General features: G+C 53.4%; 3 protein-coding genes across 3 annotated transcripts; 1 reads left to right on the forward strand and 2 right to left on the reverse strand.

Moving 5' to 3' along the window:
• Positions 1-849: 849 nt before the first annotated feature.
• On the reverse strand, positions 850-1,509 carry COX6A2 (cytochrome c oxidase subunit 6A2). The gene is made up of 3 exons (XM_060032140.1): positions 1,350-1,509; positions 1,064-1,200; positions 850-979 (listed from the first exon to the last, which is right to left on the reverse strand). Exons 1-3 carry the CDS (start codon positions 1,420-1,422, stop codon positions 896-898), a joined length of 294 nt encoding a protein of 97 aa, XP_059888123.1. The 5' UTR covers positions 1,423-1,509; the 3' UTR covers positions 850-895.
• Positions 1,510-10,684: 9,175 nt separating this feature from the next.
• On the reverse strand, positions 10,685-15,768 carry LOC132438179 (zinc finger protein 436-like). Its single transcript, XM_060032130.1, is given in 2 exon segments — positions 10,685-15,123; positions 15,125-15,768. Coding segments are annotated over 2 exon segments (1,404 nt in total). The 5' UTR covers positions 15,185-15,768; the 3' UTR covers positions 10,685-13,779.
• Positions 15,769-15,913: 145 nt separating this feature from the next.
• ARMC5 (armadillo repeat containing 5) lies at positions 15,914-22,516 on the forward strand. The gene is made up of 6 exons (XM_060032121.1): positions 15,914-16,403; positions 17,985-18,092; positions 18,191-18,977; positions 20,022-20,530; positions 21,206-21,338; positions 21,442-22,516. Exons 1-6 carry the CDS (start codon positions 15,929-15,931, stop codon positions 22,259-22,261), a joined length of 2,832 nt encoding a protein of 943 aa, XP_059888104.1. The 5' UTR covers positions 15,914-15,928; the 3' UTR covers positions 22,262-22,516.
• Positions 22,517-23,521: the final 1,005 nt, after the last annotated feature.

Consider the following 23,521-nt stretch of genomic DNA (forward strand, 5'->3'; position numbering starts at 1 on the left):
TACAGAAAATGTTCTCTCTTTCTCAGGTGACTGGGGCCTGTGAGCATCTTTTCTTAATGGTGCCGTGACTAGTTTCAGGAGAGGAGGGCAAAATAAGTTGTGTGTGTGTGTGTGTGTGTGTGTGTGTTTGTGTGTTGGTCATGGGTTTCAGCTTAGGCGTCAGGCTCCTTGGTAATGGCAAGTGAGCTGACTGTCCTAGGAGGTGAATGAAATGTCCAGAGCTTGTCTGAACCAACATCCCCCTTGAATGGGGTCCCCCAAAACTAGGAGAACCAGGCTTCCAGAAAGGGAACATCTAATTTCCCCCAACTAATACAGAAGACCCATTAAAGGTGGTCATAGCGAATGACCAAAATATTCCAAATCCAGAATTAGGTCATGAAGATCTACACAGAGGGCTGTAGATCCTGTGTTTGAAATCACAATTGTCTCTAGACAGCGGGAAATCACAGAGGCCCTGAATGTGTGTCAGGAAAAGAGTGGTACCTCAGGATCTGCAGCCCTGAGTCTCCACCGGGCCTCCGACGAGCTGCCTGAATTTAAGTCATTTAATCTCTGAGAATCTCATATTCCTCCTCTGGAGAAGGTGGAACCAAATTTAGACCTTGCTCCCAGAGTTACTGTGAGAAGTCAGTGTATATTAAAGCCCTTTACAGCCTAGAGCCCTAATTATTAATAGGTGAGAGGGGAGGGGCCATCTCCTACCTGTCCATCGAGGCTGTTCCCTCAAGTCCCTCCCAAGTCAAGGTCTCCGGAAGAGCACGTGGAGCGCCCACTGCACTTCGCGCACAAGCCCAGCTCTAGCCATGGACGCCCCGCCCCGTGGTCCCCATGGAGCCCACGGCCACACACGGCTTCCACACTTTTATTGCGTCTGGGGGAATCGTCCAAGGCCTCAAGGCTTTTCGTAGCCCGTGGGCAGAGGGTTGACACGGGGATTGTGGAAAAGAGTGTGGTTGCCGTCTCCCCAGGAGTAGGGCTGTGGAGAGAGGGAGGGGGGAGCGAGGCGTCAGCCTGGGGGTCCCCCGCACCCCCTCGCTCGCGCCCGCGCGGGCCAGTGTACCTTGGAGCGGATCCGGAGGTGATGGTAGGGGATGAACTCTGGGCGCTCGTGGTGGCCCGAGTGGAGCCAGGAGTTGAGGGTGCAGAGGGCCACGCTCGGGAGCGCCAGCACGAAGGTCAGGAGGCGCCAGGTGCGGGCTGCAGCGGGGAAAGGCAGGGCTGAGAGAGAGACGGACTGGGCGGGAGGGGGAGGCGTCGCCAGGACCCTGGAACGTCCCAGAGGCAGGAGTGGGGGACAGATGGACAAGGTCAGGAAGCCACAGGGTCAGGCCCTGGCTGCAACTCACCTCCTGTCCCTCCGTGGTCTCCCTTGGCCGCACTGGCCAAGCCCCGACCCAAGGACCTCAGAGGCAAAGCCATGTCAGTGAGAGAAGCTGGGGACAACGGCACCGTCCTTTCCTTCTCCTTCACTGAGGCCTCGGTTCCCCTCCCCTCTGTTCCGGCCAATCACCTGTTGAGTCTGTAACGTGGGTGGCTATTTTTAGGGGGTTTCTATATTTAAAACGAGGCCCGCCTGGAGGTCTTTCTCTCCAGACAGCTGCTGTACTGTGCCTCTTATTTTGGTAAGGGGACATTTAAAATACAATATGCCATTCTTTTTATAGTTGTGGGGAAATATTTTGTTCAATACTGTATTCCCAGTGGCTGGCACACAGTAGGCCTTTAATAAATATTTGTAGAATGAATTGTGTCCTTTTGAATCTCAGGATTTTTTCAGGTGTAAACTGTATAATAATTTGTACCTTAAATGATCTTTATGAAGTTTAGGTAAAGCAACAGAGGATTGTGCCAGCCTAGAGTCTGGCATGGAACAAGAGCTCAGTATATGTATTAGTCACAGTTCTTTGCAAAGAGCAGAACTCCCTTTAACTAGCTTTAAAAAGATATGCAATTGTGAATCTTAGGTAGCTCGCGGTATCTCTGGTACCGCCAGAAACAAACCATTCTGTGGGCCAGCTGTGCAGAGACAGTTCACACTGCTGGACACTGAGTGCCAAAAATGTCATCAATGCTGCCATGGAAAGTGTCACCAAAATTTAATCAGTAGTCAATCTAAGAAAGACATAGGGACTTCCCTGGTGGTCCAGTGGGTAAAACTCCCCGCTCCCAATGCAGAGGGCCCGGGTTCGACCGCTGGTCGGGGAACTAGATCCCGCATGCATGCTGCCACTAAGAGCCCGCATACCACAACTAAGACCCGGAGCAGCCTAAATAAATAAATTAATAAATAGATTAATTAATTAATTAAAAAAAGAAATGGAAAATTTTATTGGAGGCAACCTGAGGGTTATAACCTGGGAGACAGTCTTTCAGAAAGCTCTGAGGATTGTTCCACCTGTTAGAGGTCGAGATACAGTTATGTAAGTTTTTGAGACAAAGGGTTATACATCAATGTAACATACTGACAGTTTACATACTCCAACAAGGCATGTAGTGGGCTATTGTGGCCCCTTACAGGATTGAGAAAGGAATGTTATCTCCAAGGAATTACCCTGCTGGCACCAGGAGGAAATTGCTTTTTTGGGAGGGTGGAGGGGAGTGAGTAGGCATTCCTGTGTCTTCTAAGGGTATCTAGTTAATGTATAAGGCAGATACACAATGCACACTAAAGGGGAGGGGGTAGTGGCTCAAAGGGGCAGACAATTTTATGCTTAAAACTTTCCTTGTCCCACCTTAAAAATTTTATTTCATCAAAAGCTAGATTCTTCCACCCTCATCCCCTCTTGAAAACGGATTCTTCATGAAACTTGCATCCTTCAGTTGCTCTCTTCTCGATCAAGGAATCACGTGGGCACCAACTGGCCACACCTAGGTCATTGCCTGTGCCATGGCTTCGGGAAAGGCTGGGAAACCTAGTTCTGGCTTCTGCCTTCAGGAGGTTAGGAATTGTATCTTGGAGAAAATGTAGGACAAGTATTCCAAAGATGCTGGACAGCCACAAACTTGACAAGTGCCTACTGCTAAGTATGTTATTTCAGTCTGAAAAATCAGGCTACTTGGAGGAAAAAGAAGAAAGAATATGCAGGGCTGTGTGAACCCTAGAGGCTCTAGAAAACTGCAAGACAGGGCAGGGCTGACGTCTGCCTTGTCCGTGGTTCTGTCCTCAGCACCAGCACAGAACCTGGCATGAAGTGGGTGCTCTAAAAATGTGTATTTAATGAATGTTTGGACCGTTACTTTGGATAACGCTATAGGAACGCCTTTTCAGAGCTACAGTCCAACAGGATGCCCCCAGCTTTGATCAAGAGCTGATGTACCTGACATGAATTTAATATATAAAAGAAAAATAAGTTTTATGTATTGATACCTAATCTAAATATATGAAAGAAAAATGAGGAAGGTATATTTTCAAGAAGGTTCTCTACACCTGTTCCTCCTGATGGGGCTAAACTGGTTCTACACGTCTTTTTTCAGCTTTTTGTTTTGTTTTGTTTTTAGTAACCTTGTTGAACAGTTAAATTTTATATAGTGTTGCTAACTTATTCCCACGCCCTCACTGAGCTATAACAGAATTCTTCCTACAGTTGCTTTTTCCCAGTTGTATTTTGGAATTGCTGCTGAGAAGATGGGACCTTATTCCAGTTAAAGTTACTTGGCTTCTTTGTCCACACACAGTCCCCTCAAGCCCCCTCCCTACTGAATGATTATGGCTCTTGGAGAAAACAAAAATGAAGGGGGTATTTTTACCTGAAAAGGTTCTAGGCGCCCCTCTCTCCACTCAGTTTTGCTGGTCATCACCAAACAATTCCTTGGGGATTCCCATCCCTTAGCCTCAGCTTGGAAGTTGCCACTAAGAGCTGGTACTTGGTCGATGGCCTGAGGGCTGCCAGCATCCTCTGCTGCTGTTGCCCTCTTGTGGTGCACCTGCCCAAGTACCCCTCCTGCTGAAAATCTGATGAGCCCATATTGATAAATGTATACACTGGCATAATCACCAACACAATCAAGGTATAGAACATTTCCATCACCCCTCAAAGTTCTTTCATGCCCCTGTGCAGTCAGCCACTCCCTCTCCCACCCAGCCCCAGATAATCACTGATATCTGCTTTCTGCCCCTATAAATTAGTTTTGCCTATTGTAAATTTTCATCTAAATGTAATTGCATATTATGTATTCTTTCGTGTCTGGCTTCTCTTGTCTAACATCATTTTGAGATTCAAAAGGAACAACTTCTCCTCTCTCCTGTCCCTCAAATCTCACAATTTACAGAAGGATTTAGGGAGGTAGTAGGCAAAGGTATGTTACTGAAATCCTTATATCCTTGGTATGGACAAGCATAATATTAAGTGATGTCTCAACATCAGTGATTAATAAATTATTTCCCTTGTATTTTATAAAAATTATTTAAAAATTTGTGTTGGTCTTCCCAACCATGTGCTATTAGCATAAAAAAAAAATGTGGAGTTCGATGAGAACTCCAACAGCATAGAAGTGCCTCAGAGCATCACCCATCCCGTTTCCAGGTTTGCTACCTAAGTCCTTTTTTTCTTTTTACTTATTATTCTTATCTTTTCATGTGTACTCTTTTTATTTTTTATTTTTTAAATTTTTGGCTGTGAGGCTTGTGGGATCTTAATTCCCCAATCAGGGATTGAACGGGGGACCTTGGCAGTGAGAGCACGGAGTCCTAACCACTGGACCACCAGGGAATTCCCCTACCCAAGTCCTTGACTCCGCTTTTTCCCCTAGCTCTGCACCTCCAACTCAAGTCTCTTCAGGCACCACATCCTTTTTGTTCTACTTCAGAAAGATTTCTCAACTCCATCCTCTCCTCTCTGTTGCCAGTTCTACTGCCTTAAGTGCAAATCCTTGTCATCGTTTGCCTGGATTATTGCAAAAGACTCCTTCAGCCTCCCCTGCTTCCAGTCCCTGCATTCTGGTTTATCACCCATATAATCCACCAGTGATAGTTCTCCCTTAAACCTCAGACTCCAGCATTAACTCTGATGTCACTCCCCTGCTTCAAAGCACCTGTGCCTAAACGCCACCCACAACACGGCCTACAGAAGAGTTCAAATGCTTCAGCACGGACAGCAGAGCTCAGCCTGGCTTTGCCCCAGCTCTGCAGCTTTAATCGCCATGACCTTTCACACCTCTGTTCTTTTGTACTTATTTTACTTCCAACTGCCCAGAATGCCCTTCCCCCTTTCCTGTCGCCTAAACGTGTCCTACTTATCACGTGAGCCCCAGCTCCATTGAAAGCTTTCCCAAACTCTCCTATCACACTTGGTGTGGTGACTGTTGCAGTGGCATTGAGAACCATCAGGAACGTCTGGTCACATGTCTGACTCCCCAGTAGACTGAGCTCCGCGAGAGCAGAGGCTCTGGCCTAGTGCCTGACACAGTAGGCCCCCAATAAATGGTAACTGAATCAAGGAACCACTTCCGGCTGCTCAGGTTTGCTTATGCGAAGACTCAGATTCTTTTATCTTTGTTGTCCTCCCAAGTTACAATGTGGACACACTTGGAAAGTTAACCAAAGGGACCATGAAAGTGACCACACCCAATCTAAGTCTTCCCAGTCACTTTGCCTGCCAGTCAATGAGATCATGGTTATTTCTATAGCAATAACAGAGAAAAGCAACTAAAAACAATGCTGTTTACTTGGGTCCAGTGCATTTCATCTATGCATCTGTACTAATGAGATTATCTGTTCTAAGAATTTCCACACGTTGATTAAACCTCACGACAACTAACCAAGAGAGGGACTATCACCCCATTTTACAGATGAATAAACTGAGGCACCGAAAGGTTTTAACCTTGCCAGTGCTCATCCATACAATAAGTGGCAGAACCAGGACCCAAACGGTCTGGCTCAAGAGAGCTTCCTGCTAATTTCTCTGCTATAACGCCTATCTCATTAGGACAATTTTGAAAAAGAAACTACCTTTCCTCCATAATCCCACCACTTCTAAGAATAATATCATCATGTTTGCATGTTTCTTCAGGCTTTGCCAACATGCCTACATATTCTGACTACTCTGTAGTCATAGTTTAGCTACTGAACAAGAGAAAACTACTCCAAGCAAAAGATGAATCTAATTTTGCTTTCCGAAAAGAATTTGTGCATTCTTTTCTTACTTGTGAACATTTTCTGGCTCATTCATATTCTTTCATAAGGATATTTTAATGGCTATATACAATTTTTATTTAAAATCCCACATTTTATTCATTTCTTTTATTATTGGAATGTCATTACTACAGAAAATGCTGTCATGAGCATGTTCAGGCCACGCACAGAGCTTATTTTTTTTTAATCTCTTGTGTAGAAATCATCCTCAGGAGTGCAGCTGATGCCCTATGTAAGAAAGGGCCTTTGGCCTTCATAAAGTAGACGCTCTTCTGAAAATCTGAATGGCCACAGTTCAATTTGCTCGTGTCTGAGACTGAGCCAAGCCTGATGACCGTGGTCCATTCATGGTCTTGGGGGCCCTAGGAAAACCACAGCAGTTCTGGCAATGCTCTCTGAGCCAGCTGGGACACAGTCAGTGCAGTCAGCCCTTGTGACAACTGAAAGTGCCACAGGTTGCCAAAAACTTCGATCTTGCTAGCCACCATAATCCACCACTCTGTCTGTGACTATCATTGCTCTCCCCTCCTACATTCCCTGTCTAGCCTGGGCTTTCCTTACCTCTTCCTGAGATTATTGTGTCTTTCTTCCAACTGCCTTACATAAGGCTGTCAGATACGTTTCTTACTGTAGGGCAGAGCTTCCTTTTTCCACAGCCTGGGACACATAGAAAATGTTAACAATGATTTGTGCAGCACCCTGGGATAAAGGGTTGAGGCTGCTCCCAGCTGAAGGGGCCTGGCCTAGTGCTTCTGGCCATCCCAGGCCCCACCCATCTGTCCTAGGGGTTAAAGCAGTGGTCTCAACCCTGGCTGCACACTAGAATTAACCAGAAGTTTTACAAAATTCTTTTGCCTAGGCTGTACCCCAGAGTAATAACAATAACGTACAGCCAAGGTTGAGAACCTCTTAACTAAAGGGATATCTCAGGTTATCCTCAGTAACCTCCACAGGTTACTCCTTCCTTCACTGCAGTGTGCCCCTTCTGAGCAATGGGTCCAGGGTATCAATACACTAAGATCGAGTCCTGAACTTGGGTGTGTGCAGCTCTCAGTAGCTGGACTCAGTGTCACATGATGATAAAATTTAACTTAACCAAACCGTCTAAGCCTACATGATTGTGTCCGGGCTGGGGCTACACAGTGGCCTAGTGGAGAGCTGAGAAAGCTGAACCTGACGGAAGGCGGGTGCGCGGGGTGGGGTAGGGTGGTGAAGGCAGAACGCAGCGGACACCTTGGGAACAGTAGTAGAGGCCCGGATTTTAAGGCGGGAGGGGCTGTGGTTCTTTAAGGGAGTTAATAGAATAACTGGACTCCAGGAAGAGAATGGAGGGTGGAAAGCTGAAAAGGGCTGTGGAGGTGCTCGTCCCGCCCTTTCTACTCCGGATAACACCCGTGTGCTTTCGGGGCTCATTGGGCGCCGCCTCAAAGGGGCTCGGCGGAGGCGTGTGTTCAGAAACGCCCCCTGCTCTAGGTGGAGGCGGCGGGCCGGGCTGCTGCCGATCGCCAGCTCTTACCCACTGAGACCCCGCACCTGCGTGTCTCCTGCATGACACAACCGAGGTGCAGCCGAGACGGGGCCAGTCGCCCCCACTCTCCGGAGAGGGCCAGACCCCAGTTCCGGGAAAGCCATCCGTGGCGTCGCAGAGGGCCCAATCCCGAGAGGGCTGACACCCGAGGGAAGACTGAGAAAACGCGGCAGCGGCGGCGCCTGGCTCGGCTGCGAGGGTCGCAGCCAAACCTCCACGGCTGGCAGCCTCCCGCGGCGCCTTCTGGGAAATGTAGTCCCGCAAGGGGCCGAGACCCGGATGCGGAGGGTCCCGGGCATCCTTACTCAACCTCCGGCAGGAGGCGCTCCATCCCCCGCCGCCCTGCTTGCTTCTCCTCCCCAAAACCCGCCCCGCCTGTCCCCAGGCCTTCCCAAGATGGGCCGAACCGGTCAGAGCAGTGAGCACACAATAAAGAGCCACCGAGGAACCACATCCCAGTCCCTAACTAGAATGTGAGAGGAAGTAGCCGGCTGGGGCGCCCGGGCGAGCGAGCCCTGGTGGAGGTGACCTGGCCTAACGTGGTGTGGTGGTACCTAAAACCTCTCGCTAAGGAAAGACCAAGAGTGAGGAGCTGGCCTCTGGCAGAGAATTTAAGGGAACGCCCCCAAACTCAGTAATCAAGAGAAGACATTGCAACGCGATATTTCAAAAAAATCAAAATGAATGCAAAAAATTCATGGTGAACAAAATATCGAAATATCGAAGATTTAAATAAAGACAGGCATCAACCCTGTATTTTCTCCACCCTGCCTCACTCACCTCACCCTAATCATGGCCCTGGTTCCAATAAAACTTTATTTAGAAAAGCAGGTGGCTGGCACAGGTGGTAGCTTTCTGATTTAAAAGTATATATAGGGGGACTTCCCTGGTGGTCCAGTGGTAAGGAATCCACCTTGCAATGCAGGGGACAAGGGTTCGATCCCTGGTCAGGGAACCAAGATCCCGCATGCCGCGGGGCAACTAAGCTCACGTGCCTCAACTAGAGCCCGGGTGCAGCAACTACAGAGCCCATGCGCTCTAGAACCCGCGCGACACAACTAGAGAAGACCTGTGCACTCCAACTAGAGAGAAGCCCACGCATCGTAAGGAAAGATCCCGCATGCCTCGACAAAGATCCCACGTGCCACAACTAAGACCCAACGCAGCCAAAAATAAATCAAATTAAATAAGTAATAAATAAACCTTAAAAATATATATACGCATAGATGTATCATTTATCTTGATTGCGAGTATTTTCATGCCCCCTTAACTTTTGCACTAGAGGCTGATGCCTCGCTCATCTAACCCTAGTGCCCCTCTGCCAAGTCCCCTCAGCTTTGGGAGCCACATATCTGCCCTGGCACCCAGAAGTGGACTACATCTGGAAAGAACCCTGATTTTGGTCTAAGTTCAGCCACCAGCTGCCTGAGTGACCTTGGGCCAGTCAGGCTCCACCTTGCCCTCTGTTGACCCCCAGAGCTGTGTCTTCCCAGAAGGGGCAACTTTTTCTTCACGTGGTGTCATATAAGCTAGAGAAGACTTGGATCACAGCTGCAAACCGGGGATTAGGAAGCTGCTTCATTGCCTCTAACCTGATTCTTGACACCCACAAGGCTGAAGATTAGACACGGCAACACTGCAACAGAAAATCCCCATGCCTCCTCTACCTTACTGGTCATCAGAAAATAGCAGCAAGAAAGTGGCCCATTTCATTCACACCTTCTAAATCTCATGCAAGGATATTGGAAGAACCTAATATGCAAGGGAATCTAAGAAATTTAGTGTTTAGTTTTCCAACAACTACAGTCCAGAGAGCCTCTTTAGAAGGAAGTGAGAATAGATTCTAGGTGTCAAATGACATCCCAAACTATGGGAAAGCCAAGTTTCAATGCAGGTATAAACCCATGCTGGCAAACATGCACCCTACACATAGCAGAATCATAAACTCTTTGAGGGAAAGCTCTGCGAGGGGCTCTGAAAACCATCTCATCCTATCTGCTTATTTTACAGCTGAAGAAACTGAGGCCCAGAGAAAGGAAGTGATTGGGGAGTGGGGGTGGGCAGAGGGTGGTATGAAGACGCTGGCACGGGTGAGCTGGAAGAAGAACCTGCAGAAAACTTCTTGGTGCCCAAAGAGTTTCTAAATTTACAAAGATTGTACTGAGGTTTGAATGTGTTGTGCCTAATTCAGATCCAGGAGGACGCTGGCCATTAAGAGATGTAAGCATTTTTCCAGGTCATGAAAAACAAAGAAATTGTCCTAAAATACTAAAGAATTCTTCTAGATTAAAAGAGACTAAAGAACCATGAAAACTAAATGCAATATGCGCATCTAGTTGGGATTATATCCTGGACCATAATTTTTTTTCTTATGCTATAAAGACTATTAGTGGAATAATTGGTGAAACTGTAATAAAGTCTGTTCATTAGATGACAGTACTGGATCATTGATAATTTCCTTGTTTTTAGAAAATCCATATTATTTAGGAATAAAGAGAGAGAGAGAGAGAGAGAGAGAGAGAGAGAGAGAGAGAGAGAGAGAGAGAGAAGCATTTTGAACTGGCAGGAAATAAGAACAGAAGAAGAAAGAAGAACAGAAAGGGATCCTGAATCCCAGGGAAGAGAAGCTGCGAATCACCCAGGCAGTGTGATCAGACCTTCCTCAAGGTGTTCTGCACCTGCCCCATGTGGGATGCTGGGGACTCAACAGGGACAATGCAGAGCCCCTGTCCTCCTGGAATATGTCTAGGGAAGGGAGGGAGGGAGGGACTTTGGCTTGGGGCAGGGAGGGATGCTGTTCCGGCATCCCCAGTGCACCTCTCAAAGCACCTGCCATGGGGCTTCCCTGGTGGCGCAGTGGTTGATAGTCCGCCTGCCGATGCGGGGACACGGGCTCGTGCCCCGGTCTGGGAAGATCCCACATGCCGCGGAGCGGCTAGGCCCGTGAGCCATGGCCGCTGAGCCTGCGCGTCCGGAGCCTGTGCTCCACAACGGGAGAGGCCACAACAGTGAGAGGCCCGCGTACCGCAAAAAAAAAAAAAAAAAAAGCACCTGCCAGCCACTGTTGAGCTTCTGGGTGGGTGGGACTCCAGCTGCCAGCCAGTAGCCACACCCACTGCCCAGCACCAGCCTCTGTACCGCCCACCAGGCTCAGAGGAGGAACCAGGCTCCCAGGACTGGGTGAGATCAGACAGAACTGGATGGAGTCCAAGCACATGTCCAGAAGCCAGGGCCAGCCCAGGGGAGACAGTATTACTGACGCCCCCTCCCTCCGAGCCCACCGGGGCCTTAGCGTTTATAGAGCACCTCCACACCTACTTGCTTCCCAAAATAGCCCTGCGAGGGGTGTCTGCCGAGGACTGTCTCCCTGAGGTTCACAGGGCCCAATACTCGGCCCTCTGACCAAGGCACACAGGGGTTTGCCTGGCCTTGCTGAACCCGTAAGCTCTGCCCCTACTCCCTGGCACATACGGAAAGGAGCTTCAATATTAGAGGGTGATATCTGGGGTCGGGAAAGCAGGTCCGGTCTGTCAGCTGGGCTGGGGGCTGGGGAGGAAAATGGCTGGTGGGGGGCAGGAAGGGGTGAGGGAAAAGAGAAACTGCCTCCACTGTATGGGCCTTTCTCACCCATGAGAGTGTAGGGTGGGGATGGTCACCCCCAAACGCCTTTCTGTAGCTGTTAGGCAAGTAATTCAAATGAAACTCGCTGAGTCAGGGACACACCAGGGAGCGGTGGGGACTGTCCATGTCCGGGGCAGCCACTACTCAGCCCTGTCAACACGTTGTTGCTGGAAAGCTCCAGTGTTGCTGAATTTTCTGATCCTCTCCCCTCTCTCCTCCCCAAAAACAGCAAACTAGAAATCTAGATTGTGATGTGAAATCTCCTGATTTAAATGTTGGTTCATGGGACTTCCCTGGTGGTCCGGTGGTTAGGACTCCGCACTTTCACCGCTGAGGGCATGGGTTCGGTCCCTGATTGGGGAACTGAGATCCCACAAGCCACCGGCAAAAAAAAAAAAAAAAAAAAAGGTGGCTCAATAGTGTAAACACACACACACACACACACACACACACACACACACAGAGTGAAGGCCAAAGCAAACATGTCCGCTGCCTCTGGCCTAAGTACTGGCCACATGCTTGGAGAGTGCCTCTTTCCCAGCTCAGGGCACAGTGAATGCCGGATAAACCCTTGTTGGATTAAGCCCATCCTTCCTGTTTCCAAGGACTGGCCTGCCTCCCTGCTCTGGGCAGGACCTGTCTCTACAACTGAGAGGAGATGGGGCACATGGCTATTTACCTTAATGTGAGAAATTAGCTTCCAGTTGACTGAAAGGGATTTTGCAAACAAATCCTCCTCCCATGCCCACCTCTGCCATGTACCTAACGTCCACCTGCAGTTACAATTTTGCAGAGAACGCAATCCAGCTTGGAGGAAGCTGAGGCCCCAAGGTCACTAGTAAGAGTAAACAGGACCTGATCATAACAACTATTTACTGAATGCCTACTACCGATGCACCTGGCTCAGGCCTCCAACTCAGTCACTGGCTTGTGCTATTTTGAGATGCCATTGATGGGGAATATGCCAGAACCCATCTGTTCATCACAGACCCAGCTTGAGGAGACAAGTGGCATCCATTAGATGTCACCTTCATGAAGCCTCTTAGACTTACTCCAGGTGATGCCCTTTCTCCAGTGCCAGCATCGAGCCTGAGTCCATCTCCTTCACGACACCAAACTACTCCAGGACTGGGGCTGCCTCACTCATTTCTGTAACCTTTGGGAGAAGCTAGGAAGCGTGCTGGCGTGATGTCTGTGGGCCAACACCACCGGTGACAGGGTGACAGCCTTGAGGAAGAGCAGGGAACTGAGGACTGCTGAGTCCTTTCCTTGCCGAGTCCTTTCATCATCCCTGTTTTACAGATGAAGAGACTGAAGCTCAGAAGAGGCAGACCTGTCCAAGGTCACACAGTCACAAAGAGAGAAGCCTGGACACTCTGTGCTAGAAGCTGAGGGAGGAGTTACCTCACATCCTTCCCCTTTGGCCCCTCTTCCCCGTGGATACGGTTCTAGATGCACCAAACCTGGTGAGAGACAAGATCTGGGGACAGGGCACCAGATGCATGAGGCTCATGGTCCCATGGGGTGGGCATTAGGCCTCCCCCAACCTCATAAGGGCTACATTCTGTGCCTCTCCCAGGAACACAGCCAGCTACGGGGGGGGAGAGCAGGGCCTCACAGCTTAGACTCTGCTCTGGGCACACATTGTGCAGTGCTTCGGGAAGCCTCCCTCTGGCTCCCATATACTCTAAGTTTTACCAATAGAAACACATTCGTTTACGGAGGCAGCCCGCCCCAGCGCCCTGGCAAAACGACCATGTCTAGTCCCCGGTGTCCGGGCACAAGTGAATCTTCACATTTTCTCCTCTGTTGAGGGATCAGAGAAAAAGCCTGGGGAACCTGCAAGGGAAAAGGCTAAAGAAGAGGTAGGGGCAGACAACCAACCTCGGGCCTTCTGCCCTTGCCTAGAAATGTCACCGGGCACCCCCCGAACTCAACAGACAGGCCTCCCGGTCCTTTGCTTTGGCCCTGGGCCCCACCAGCTTCACCCTGTAAAGACAGCTCTCTTTCAAAGGGGTCACACACCCCAGAGCTCACCTAATGGTCCCAAATTCAAACTCTGATCCTTGTGCTAGAACACAGCCTGCCTTATGGTCCCCTCTGGAGGTGAGGACCTCCCCGACCCCCTCTTCCCCTACTGCATTCCTCACGGGGGCTTGCCTGGCGTTGAGCCCCATTCCTCTGGGCTGAGGTAACTGTTGCTCTTGGTGTGATTAGCCCCATCACTCCCTAGGCCTGTGAAGGGACACACCTAGGCCGCCAAAGGTGTTCTGCATCTTAAAGCAGCTGGGCCAGCTCTTGCCATCCCCAAACTCTCCCTCCAGCCGGAATCCCATCTCCAGGGCCTCAGAGAACAGGCCTAAGCCCACTTTTCTGTTCCGATTCCTCCAGCCTGGGGTTCCCTGATTCAGCCCACTAATCAGCAGCCCTAGAGGAGCAGAAGTGAGGTTTACTGAGAAATGCTGGGCCCCTCAGGCTCCTTGAGCCTGGACCAAAGTCAGAGCTGAAGTCTGGGCTGCAACTTAAGCCAGGGATACTGGCAGGGGCTGTGCCCCTGCAGCGTCCGCTGGTGCTGGCCTAGGTTGGAGCTGCGGGCGAAGGCCTTGCCACACTGCAGGCAGACGTAGGGCTTCTCACCGCTGTGCGCCACCTGGTGGATGAGCAGGTGGGCGCTCCGGCGGAAGCTCTTGCCACACTCGCCGCAAGCATAAGGCTTCTGGCCCGTGTGAGGGTGTTGGTGCCGCAGCAGATGTGAACTGTCTCCAAAACTCTTGCTGCAGCTGGGGCACTTATAGGGCTTCTCGCCTGTGTGCGAGCGTTGGTGTTTAAGGAGCTTGGCGCTGTGGGAGAAGGATTTGCCACATTCTGGGCAGGCATTGGGTCGTTCACCCATGTGAACGCGCTGGTGACTGGTGAACTGGGTGCGCTCACTGAAACCACGACCACACTTAGGACACTTGAAGGGCCGCTCTCCACTGTGGGTGCGCTGGTGCCGTATGCAGTCCGAGATGTTGGTGAAGTTCTCGCCACGCTCACAGCAACTGTAGGGCTTCTCCCCCGTGTGCAATCGCTGGTGCTTGAGCAGAGAAGAGCTGCGCCCAAAGCTGTCACCACACCAGGCACAGCGGTAGGGCTTCTGGCCCGTGTGTGAGCGCTGATGCTGCGCCAGGTTGGAGCTCAGGCTGAAGCGCTTGCCGCAGTGCCCGCAGCGGTAGGGCTTCTCGCCCGTGTGCGTGCGCTGGTGCTGGATCAGGTTGGAGCTAACGCTGAAAGTCTTACCACACTCAGCGCAGGTGTAAGGCTTCTCACCCGTGTGCACCCGCTGGTGTTTAACCAGGTCCGAGCTGCGGCCAAAAGCCTCCCCGCACTCCAGACATTTGTGGGGCCGGAGGCCTGAGTGGGAGCGACGGTGTTGGATGAGGTTGGAGCTCAGGCTGAAGCAACGGCCACACTCAGGACAGGGGTACAGTTTCTCTCCAGTGTGTACTCGGTGGTGCTTAACCAGATCTGAGCCACGTCGGAAGCTTTTGCTACACTCCGGGCAGCAGTAGGGCTTGTCGCCCCCATGGCTGCTTTGGTGGTGAATGAGGTTAGGGAGGTAGGCTGCGGACAGTCCACACTCCTGGCGCTCGAAGGCTCTGGGGACTGCAGGATAGTTGGTCTTGCCAGGGGCTTCTTCCTCCCCAGGGCCAGAGACTGACCTACGTAGGTACTGCAGGCCCATCATCATTTCCCGTGCGGCCGGCTGCCCCGGCCACACCAGGAAGGGCCGCTTGGGTGGAACAACTCCGCAATCGAAGGCGGACCTCGGGACTCCCTGGGATCCTGATGACCGGTTGGTTCCCCCGCTACTCGGCCCCGTCGGAGTCCTCCCTTGCCGTTTCTGGAGCCACCAACTCCATAGCGGTAAGAACGTACCGTTTCCTAGATACCAACCACTGGGCTCACAAGCACAACCACAGCTGGAGACACTCTGGACCCAGTGATTCATCACCGGAAACGGAAATGTCCACCAGCCCGTGCAGTTCTAGGAAGTGGCAGCGAACGGTCTCGGTAGGTTTAACCCTCTCATTCACCTGGCGGAGCAAGTGCTCCCATCTGCAGCCGCTGTAGGAACTTGATACTTTCCGCTTGGCTCGGGGTTCTCAGTCCGTCAGCTCGGACTTCAGTGCCCCGGCCACCAATGAGGGGCGGCGAAGCGAGCCTGAAGGAAAAGGCTGTTGCTGCCAAGGACACGCTGGGGGCAGAGTAGACAAGTCACCTGGAGCAGCACTGTACTGAAACTCCATGATCGGATGTCTGGGTACTCCAGAGGCACCGGCCCACCCGAGTCCCTTGAGAGAGTTTCCCATCCATCCTAAGCTAGGCGTCTTAAGCTTGGCGCGGACTACATAACCCAGCATGCGCCGCACGCGCCTCTGGGGCTCGCACTACGATTAGATAACCACTACTCTCAACATGCCTTCTGCAACTGTGCAAGCCAGAGCACCGGGATCGAGAACTACAACTTCCGACTCGCATGACAACTGCGGCGGCGCTATTTAAAAAGCGTCAGAGAGGAGGTGCATGGCCACGTCCTTCTCTTCCAGTTCCGCTCCCTAGGATGAGCGGCGAGGAGAAGGGCGGAGCCTTAGGCCTGAGCCAAGATGGCGGCTGCGAAGCTAAGCCCCGCGGACTCGCTCTCATTCTGCCTCGCGCAGCTCACGGCGGCGGCCGGGGAGGGTCTAGGTGGGAGAAAGGACACAGCTACCAGCGAGGCACCCTTGGGCCGTGCGCTCTTAGCCCTCCGTACGCGCCACGTCAAGGCAGCTGGGGGAATCGAACGCTTCCGGGCACGCGGCGGGCTCCGCCCCCTTCTCGCGGTGCTACGGCGAGCGGCTGCAGCGGGTCCCGCCCCTTCCCAGGCTGGCCCAGGCTCCGCCCCCTCGTCTGTCGAGTCAGCGGCTTCTGGCCCCGCCCCTTCTCCGGGCCCCGCCCCCTCTGCTGTGTCGTCATCGACGCCCTCGCCACCAGCGCGCCTGCGCAAGACGCTGGACTTGGCGCTCAGCATCCTAGCCAACTGCTGTACGGAAGGGGAGTGCCGGGCTGAAGTGCGCAGACTCGGAGGCATTATCCCTTTGGGTAAGTGCTCCGCCCCCATTTCCTAGAAGGATTCTACCCACACCTCTGTCTGTGTCTGGGCCTGGGCGGAGTCTTGAGTTCTTTGTGTTGTAGCCTGGAAGATCGTGCTTTCTGACGGCGCAGCGCCCGCAGCTCTCATGATGTCATGACCCGTGACGTCACTGCTCTCTCTATAAATTATACCCTAGCCCTCTTAGATCAGATACCAATTACCTGGGTATTGGTTGTAGAGCACCTCTCTCGCATCTGGGCTGGTGGAGGCCAAAGGGTTATTTGATGACTCTTTCAAATGATTCTTACTCTCCATTTATGTTCATAGCAGGCACTCAGTGCCTACCGTGTCCAGCCTTGTGCAGGGCTCTGAAATCCCATTTGATGAGCTGGGGGTCAGAAAGTGTAGTGGTTGAAAATGTGGGCTCTGCAGTCACCTAGACCCATCCGAGGCTAGGATTGTAAAATGGAGTAATAGCTACCTCAAAACACTGGAATAGGGAGAAAATGAAATACAAAGATAGAACACAGATATCTGAGTCTGGACTGGTACTTCTAGTTATTAAAAACTAGCACAGTGAGAACAAATCCTGGGAATTCCCTGGCGTCCAGTGGTTAGGACTCGGCACTTTCACTCCTGGGGCCTGAGTTCTGATCCCTGGTCGGGGAACTAAGATTCCACAAGCCTTGTGGCACAGCCAGAAAAAAAAAAAACAAATTCTAAGCCAATATTTTATAATAACTATAAATGGAGTGTAACCTTTAAAATTTGCGAATCACTGTATTGTACACCTGAAACTTATTTAATACTGTACATTAACTACACTTCAATTTTTTTTAAAAAGAACAAATCCTAACAAAAGATAGCAAGCTTTTCTGTTTACCAGCTAAATTGGCGCCTCCTAGTGGCAATGTTGTGAACACAGTTTACACTTCATTGCCAGCTATGAAATTATGCCTATTTTGATGAAATCTTAATTTTTTTGATAAAACATTAATATATTTAAAATTTTCATTGACAAGAGGCCTGGCACATTAATAAGTCCTCATTCACTGTTTTGTATTTTAAATATCTCCTGAATCCATCCACTTCTTTGCCTTCTTCCATCACGTGCCCAGAGACTGTGCTGGGCTGTGCTGGTAGCTGACTTGGGTCAAGCCGTCTTCTCACTATTGCAACAGCCTCCATGTTGCTCCCCCTGCCTTATTCTTTCCCCCTGTAATCCATTCTCCCCATGGCTGCCAGATTTTATCATGTCACTTCCATTCTTAAAACGCTGTGTGGCTCCCAGTGCCCTCACATTCAAGACCTGAGCCCTTGGCCTGATCAAGGCCCTTCATGAAGTCATAGCATAAACACTAGATCTCACCTCTGGGCCTTTGCAAAGGTTACTTCGAAACCTGAAATGCCCTGTAACACTCCCATCCACCATCCTTCTAGCAAATACCTACCTATCTAACCTTCCAGCCCCCACAAGTGTTAGGCCTTTTCTGGAGGCCTTCCCTGACTCTCTCAGGCCACGTTCTTGAGGTGATTAATGAGAGAGACAAGAAGGGGTAGAAACCTCAAGAGGCCAAATCCTCTTGCAGTGACTATTCTTCAGTGTGTGAAGACAGACAGCATCCAGAACCGAACGGCCCGTGCTCTGGGGAACTTAGCCATGGAACCTGAGAGCTGTGGGGACATCCACTCTGCTGGTGAGAAGGCTCTGAGGGTGGAGCCACCCAGGGCTTGGGGGTGGGAGAAGGGCTTGGGTGTCTGTGCTCACTCACCTTCTGTCTTCTTCCCTCTGCAGGTGCTGTTCCCCTGCTTGTTGAGGGCCTGACGGCCTGCCAGGACTCACAGTGCCGCCAGAGTGTGGTTCGTGCCCTCCGCAACCTGGCGGACTCACCCCAGCACCGCCTGGCCCTGGCAAAGCAGGGAGTGGTGCGCCCGCTGGCCGAGCTTCTGGCCGCTGCCCCAGACCCTGCGCTGACCTTGGCCTTAGTCCGTGCCCTCCTGGAGCTGAGTCGAGGCTGCTCCCGGGCCTGTGCTGAGCAGCTAAGTCTGGGTGGAGGACTAGGCCCACTGGTCAGCCTGGCGTCCCACCCCAAAAGAGCAGTGCGTGAGGCAGCCATCCTGATCCTTGCCAATCTGTGCGCCCAGGGCCTGGTAAGGCCTGCGCTGGGCAACGCTGGTGCTGTGGAGGTGCTACTAGGTGAACTCCGGCGGCGCCGGGACCCCAGCGGGGCTAGCCCAGCCTCCCAGCAGCCCCTGGTGCGGGCCGTGTGTCTGCTGTGCCGGGAGGCTATCAACCGGGCCCGACTGCGGGATGCTGGTGGTTTGGAGCTGCTGATGGGCCTGCTGCGGGATCCTCGCGCCAGCGCCTGGCACCCTCGTGTTGTGGCAGCCCTCGTGGGCTTCCTCTATGATACTGGGGCCCTGGGCCGGCTGCAGGCTCTGGGACTTGTACCTCTCCTGGCTGGGCAACTGTGTGGTGAGGCTGGTGATGAGGAAGAAGAGGGAAGAGAAGCTGCTTCCTGGGACTTCCCTGAGGAGAGGACTCCTGAGCGGGCAGAGGCCGGAAGCTTCCAAAGCCTCAGGTGAGTTCCCACCTGATGCTGTGGGGTAGAGTCTCTTCACTACCCTCACTCTCCGCCCGTTCTGTCTCGGTAAGACTTTTATTGACTCTGATTCCTAATTCCTTGTTCTCACTGAACACGACCACTTTCCAGTCCGCATTAAATACACCTCTTTTCCCTTGGGGCCACCTTTGACCTTGGCTCCACCCCAGCACCTCTGAACTTTGGGGCCCAGACAGGTTCCCTGGAAGGTAGTATGTGCACTGGTTCTGATGATACGTTCTGGCATCTAAGTTCTTATTCTGGTACCACCACCTACAAGCTGAGTCATCTCAGGAAAGTTAATTAACTTCTCTGAGCATCGGATTCCTTGTTAGTAGAACGAAGGCTAATGCATACCTACCCCATAGAGTTGTAAAGATCAAATGAGGGCACTTTGCACCTGACCTGGCACTAAGCAGCGCTCAGTAAACGTCAGCCTCTGTGAACTCCTGACCTCATTTCCCACTGCTTTCCTGGTGCCCACGATACTCTTACACACTGGCCTTCTAGCTAGTTTTTGGAGCTGGCAGATAAGTACCATATCAGGGCCTCTTTGGTTATTGTTCCCTGTGCCTAGGGCACTCTTCCTCCAAGATGCCTTGATTAGATCTCACCCTCATCAGGACCCAATTTTAAAAATGTCAGCTCTCCCCTCCCTGGGCTCTTTTCTGTTCCCTTTTACTTTGCTCCGTATGCATCACTTCACACCACACTAATTGCACACTAACATACCTTGTGGTTTCTTATTTTGTTATCTGTTTCTCCTCACTAGAATATAGAGTCTAGGAGGCAGGACCTTTTGCTCACTGCTTCTCCCCAGCATCTGAAACGGGGCTTAGCACACAACAGGCATCAGTAATCGCTGAATGAGCTGGGGTTTGCCCCTACCTCCCTTTTTCCCTGTCCCCCGCTCGGGCCCACCCTCTCTCCTGGCCTCTGTCACCTCTTTTTTGCACAACCGATCTTTTGGCCCTGCCCCCTCCCCTCGGCTCTGGGTTCCATTCCCTCTTTCTCCCTCGGCAGGTCCTGGCTGATCTCCGAGGGCTATGCTGCGGGCCCGGGCGACATCTCTCCCGACTGGTCCCCGGAGCGCTGTCCGCCGCCGCCAGAGCCGGCCAGTCGAGCCAGCCCCTCCCTGGGCCCGACCTCGCTGCGGACGCCCCGCGCCCTGCGCCCGCCCGGCCGCAGCCCCGCCGCCACTGCCCCCGAGGAGCCCTGGAGCCGCGAGGGGCCAGCGCTGCTGCTGCTGTCGCGCTTCTCCCAGGCTCCCGACCCCAGCGGGGCGCTGGTGACCGGCCAGGCCCTGTGCGGCCTGCTGGCCTACGTGACGGGCGCGCCGGGCTCGCCGAGCCCCCGCGCGCTGCGCATCTTGGCGCGGCTCACCTGCAACCCCGCCTGCCTCGAGGCCTTCGTGCGCAGCTACGGGGCGGCGCTGCTGCGCGCCTGGCTCGTGCTCGGCGTCGCCCCCGACGACTGGCCCGCGCTGCGCGCCCGGCCCGCTCGTCGCAGCCAGCACCAGCACCGGGAGCTGGGTGGGTACCCGCGCGCCTCCCTGCCCACGTGTGAGGCCACGCGCCCCTGCATGCCTTCCGTGCGCCCTGCAGCTCACCCGCTGTCTCACTGCCCTCCTCTGACCACCGCCCACCGTTTGGACAACCTCAGCCACTAGGTGGTGGCGGGGAGGGACTCCCTTCTGCTCCACTGTCCCCACACGCAGAGTTCTTCAGCCTCTGCCCGAGCCTTGGGGCCCAGAGACCCCAGCACTGGGCTTGGCCCGAACAGCTTAGAATTGTGCCTGTCTTCGTCTCCTTACCCAGTGTCTTCTTGGTTCCGCATTGTCCTGACTCCTGCACTGTCCTTGACTACCACTGGGCCCACTGATGGTGAACCCAGGCTCGGGCACCATGTCCTCCCAGGCCCCACCACCCCTTCCAGCCCTGCCAGGGACTGCCGGGGCTTCTGTGCCCTGTTTCAGTCCTTGAGGGCCCAGACTCACTCCCTGACCATCTCACTCCCCGTTCTTGCCCTTGACCTCCAGTTCCTAGTGTCCAGACCCCATCCCTCCAGGGCCTTCAGTCATCCCCCTCTTCCTTGCCCCGGGGTTGTTCGCCCCCGTTCCTTTCGGGGACCCAGAGGCCTGTCTTGCCCATCCCACCGCCATCTTGGATACCAGCTCCCAACCTGACCTGCTCTGCCCACACCGGCAGGTGAGATGCTGCTGCAGAACCTGACCGTGCAGGCCGAATCGCCCTTTGGAGTGGGTGCCCTCACTCACCTGCTGCTCTCCGGGAGCCCTGAGGACCGCGTGGCCTGCGCACTCACCCTGCCCTTCATCTGTCGGTGAGGGAGGCGTGGGTGCCTCGCAGGGGTGGGGGGAGCAAGGTTGCTGTTCCCCAGCCCCGCCCTTTCCCACCTTCTGAAAGGTTCTCTTTTCTCCCCGAAGGAAGCCCTCTCTGTGGCGCCGGCTGCTTCTGGACCAGGGCGGCCTCCGTCTCCTCCTCTCAGCGCTCACTCGGCCAGCTCCACACCCGCTCTTCCTCTTCTTTGCTGCGGACTCCCTTTCCTGCCTCCAAGGCCTGGTGTCTCCCACTGTGAGCCCGGCCCTCCTACCTGCAATCCCCTTGGACCTGGACCCGCCCTCCCCTTGCCTCTATGAGCCTCTGCTGGGCCCCGCCCCCACGGCGGCCCCTGACCTCCACTTCCTGCTGGACTCAGGCCTCCAGCTCCCTGCCCAGCGAGCGGCCTCAGCAACTGCCTCCCCCTTTTTTCGGGCCCTGCTAGCTGGCAGCTTTGCCGAAGCCCACATGGACCTAGTGCCACTGCGGGGTCTGTCACCCAGCGCAGCCTGGCCTGTCCTGCATTACTTGCACGGCTGCCGGGGCTGCAGAGCTGCCCTGGGGCCCGTCCCTCCACCGGGCCAGCGCCTGCTGGGCTCAGAGGCTGAGGAAGCCCTGGAAGCTGCTGGCCGTTTCCTGCTGCCCGGGCTGGAGGAGGAGCTGGAAGAAGCCGTGGGCCGCATCCACCTGGGACCCCAGGGCGGCCCAGAGTCAGTGGGTGAGGTCTTCCGCCTGGGCCGGCCCCGGCTGGCTGCCCACTGCGCTCGCTGGATCCTGGGGCCGGGGCAGTGCCCACGGAAGCGGGCCCTGGCCCTGGTGGGGCTTGTGGAGGCAGCAGGCGACGAGGCGGGGCCCCTAACTGAGGCCTTCCTGGCTGTGATGATGGGGGTAGAATTGGGGGGCGAGGGTCCCAGCCTCGACGGTTGATGTCCCCTGGGAGGAGACCCGAGGATGAGTTGTCTGTGAGGAGTTCTCCCTCAGAGCGGCACAGGAGGAGGCCGAGCAGAAGGGGTCCCCGTCAAGGACCAATGACAGCGTGGACCGAGACCCCGGGCTGATGATCTGAAGGCTCAAGAGTGAGAAGCCAAGGCGAGGCATGGGGCCCACAAGATGGAGGACCGCCCACGGCCCCAGGCACTTGGCCTGGCTCAGCTTTCTGGATTTGGAATTAAACACTTTGGAGCTGGCTACCCCTGTCGTGTGGTGTCTCTGCTTACCTTCCTGTGGTGGTACCCCAACCCCTTCACCCATCAAGTAGGGTCCTGTCCCGGTTTCTGTGTCTCAATACAGGCCACCCTTGGCGTATAGGAGTTGTTTTCTAAATTTTTTATTTACTTATTTTTGGTTGCATTGGGTCTTCGTTGCTGCGCGCGGGGTTTCTCTAGTTACGGCGAGAGGGGACTCCTCTTCGTTGTGGTGCACGGGCCTCTCATTGCGGTGGCTTCTCTTGTTGCGGAGTGCGGGCTCTAGGCGCGCAGGCTTCAGTAGTTGTGGCTCATGGGATCTAGAGTACAGGCTCGGTAGTTGTGGTGCACGGGTCTAGTTGCTCCGTGGCATGTGGGATCTTCCCGGACCAGGGCTCAAACCCGTGTCCCCTGCATTGGCAGGCAGATTCTTAACCACTGCGCCACCAGGGAAGCCCAGGAGTTTAATAAGTAATTATGCGCTGGTTCCTGGAGCCCTGGGATATGGTTGAGTTCCCAGGCTGCTTCTGAGGATGTGGTTTTAGGCCCCAGGGGAAGCCTGCTTCCTGCTGAGGCTACTTCATTGCTCAGATAGCCACCCAGCTGGACACAGACCTTGATCAGGACTAAGAGGGTTGTGCTGAGGGGATGTGAGGGTGGGGATGTACGTCCAAGACGTTGGCATTATGGTTTCCTCAGTTCCCTTCACCCATCGTGGGTCTTTGGTCTCTGGATCCATTTTCATATCTTGGGCCAACTGTCCTGCCATTTTTCTGAGGGAAGACCTACTGTGTTCTTCAAGGCCCTGAGGCCCTTAGTCGTGCCCAGAGGGAGCTGGAGCCCTAGGCTGGCATTCAGGTGAGGAAAGCGCCTGCGTTGCTTTGGTCGTCCAGGCAGGGTCTCCATAATCTGGCTCCCAGATCACTGGCCACTTAGGTGGCAGCCTGACTTTGAGGACAGTGTCTGGACTGGGCTTGTCTGCTAGCTTCTGGGGAGCTAAGGT

Source organism: Delphinus delphis, chromosome 15, assembly GCF_949987515.2.
Source record: "Delphinus delphis chromosome 15, mDelDel1.2, whole genome shotgun sequence".
Lineage (NCBI taxonomy): Eukaryota > Metazoa > Chordata > Mammalia > Artiodactyla > Delphinidae > Delphinus > Delphinus delphis.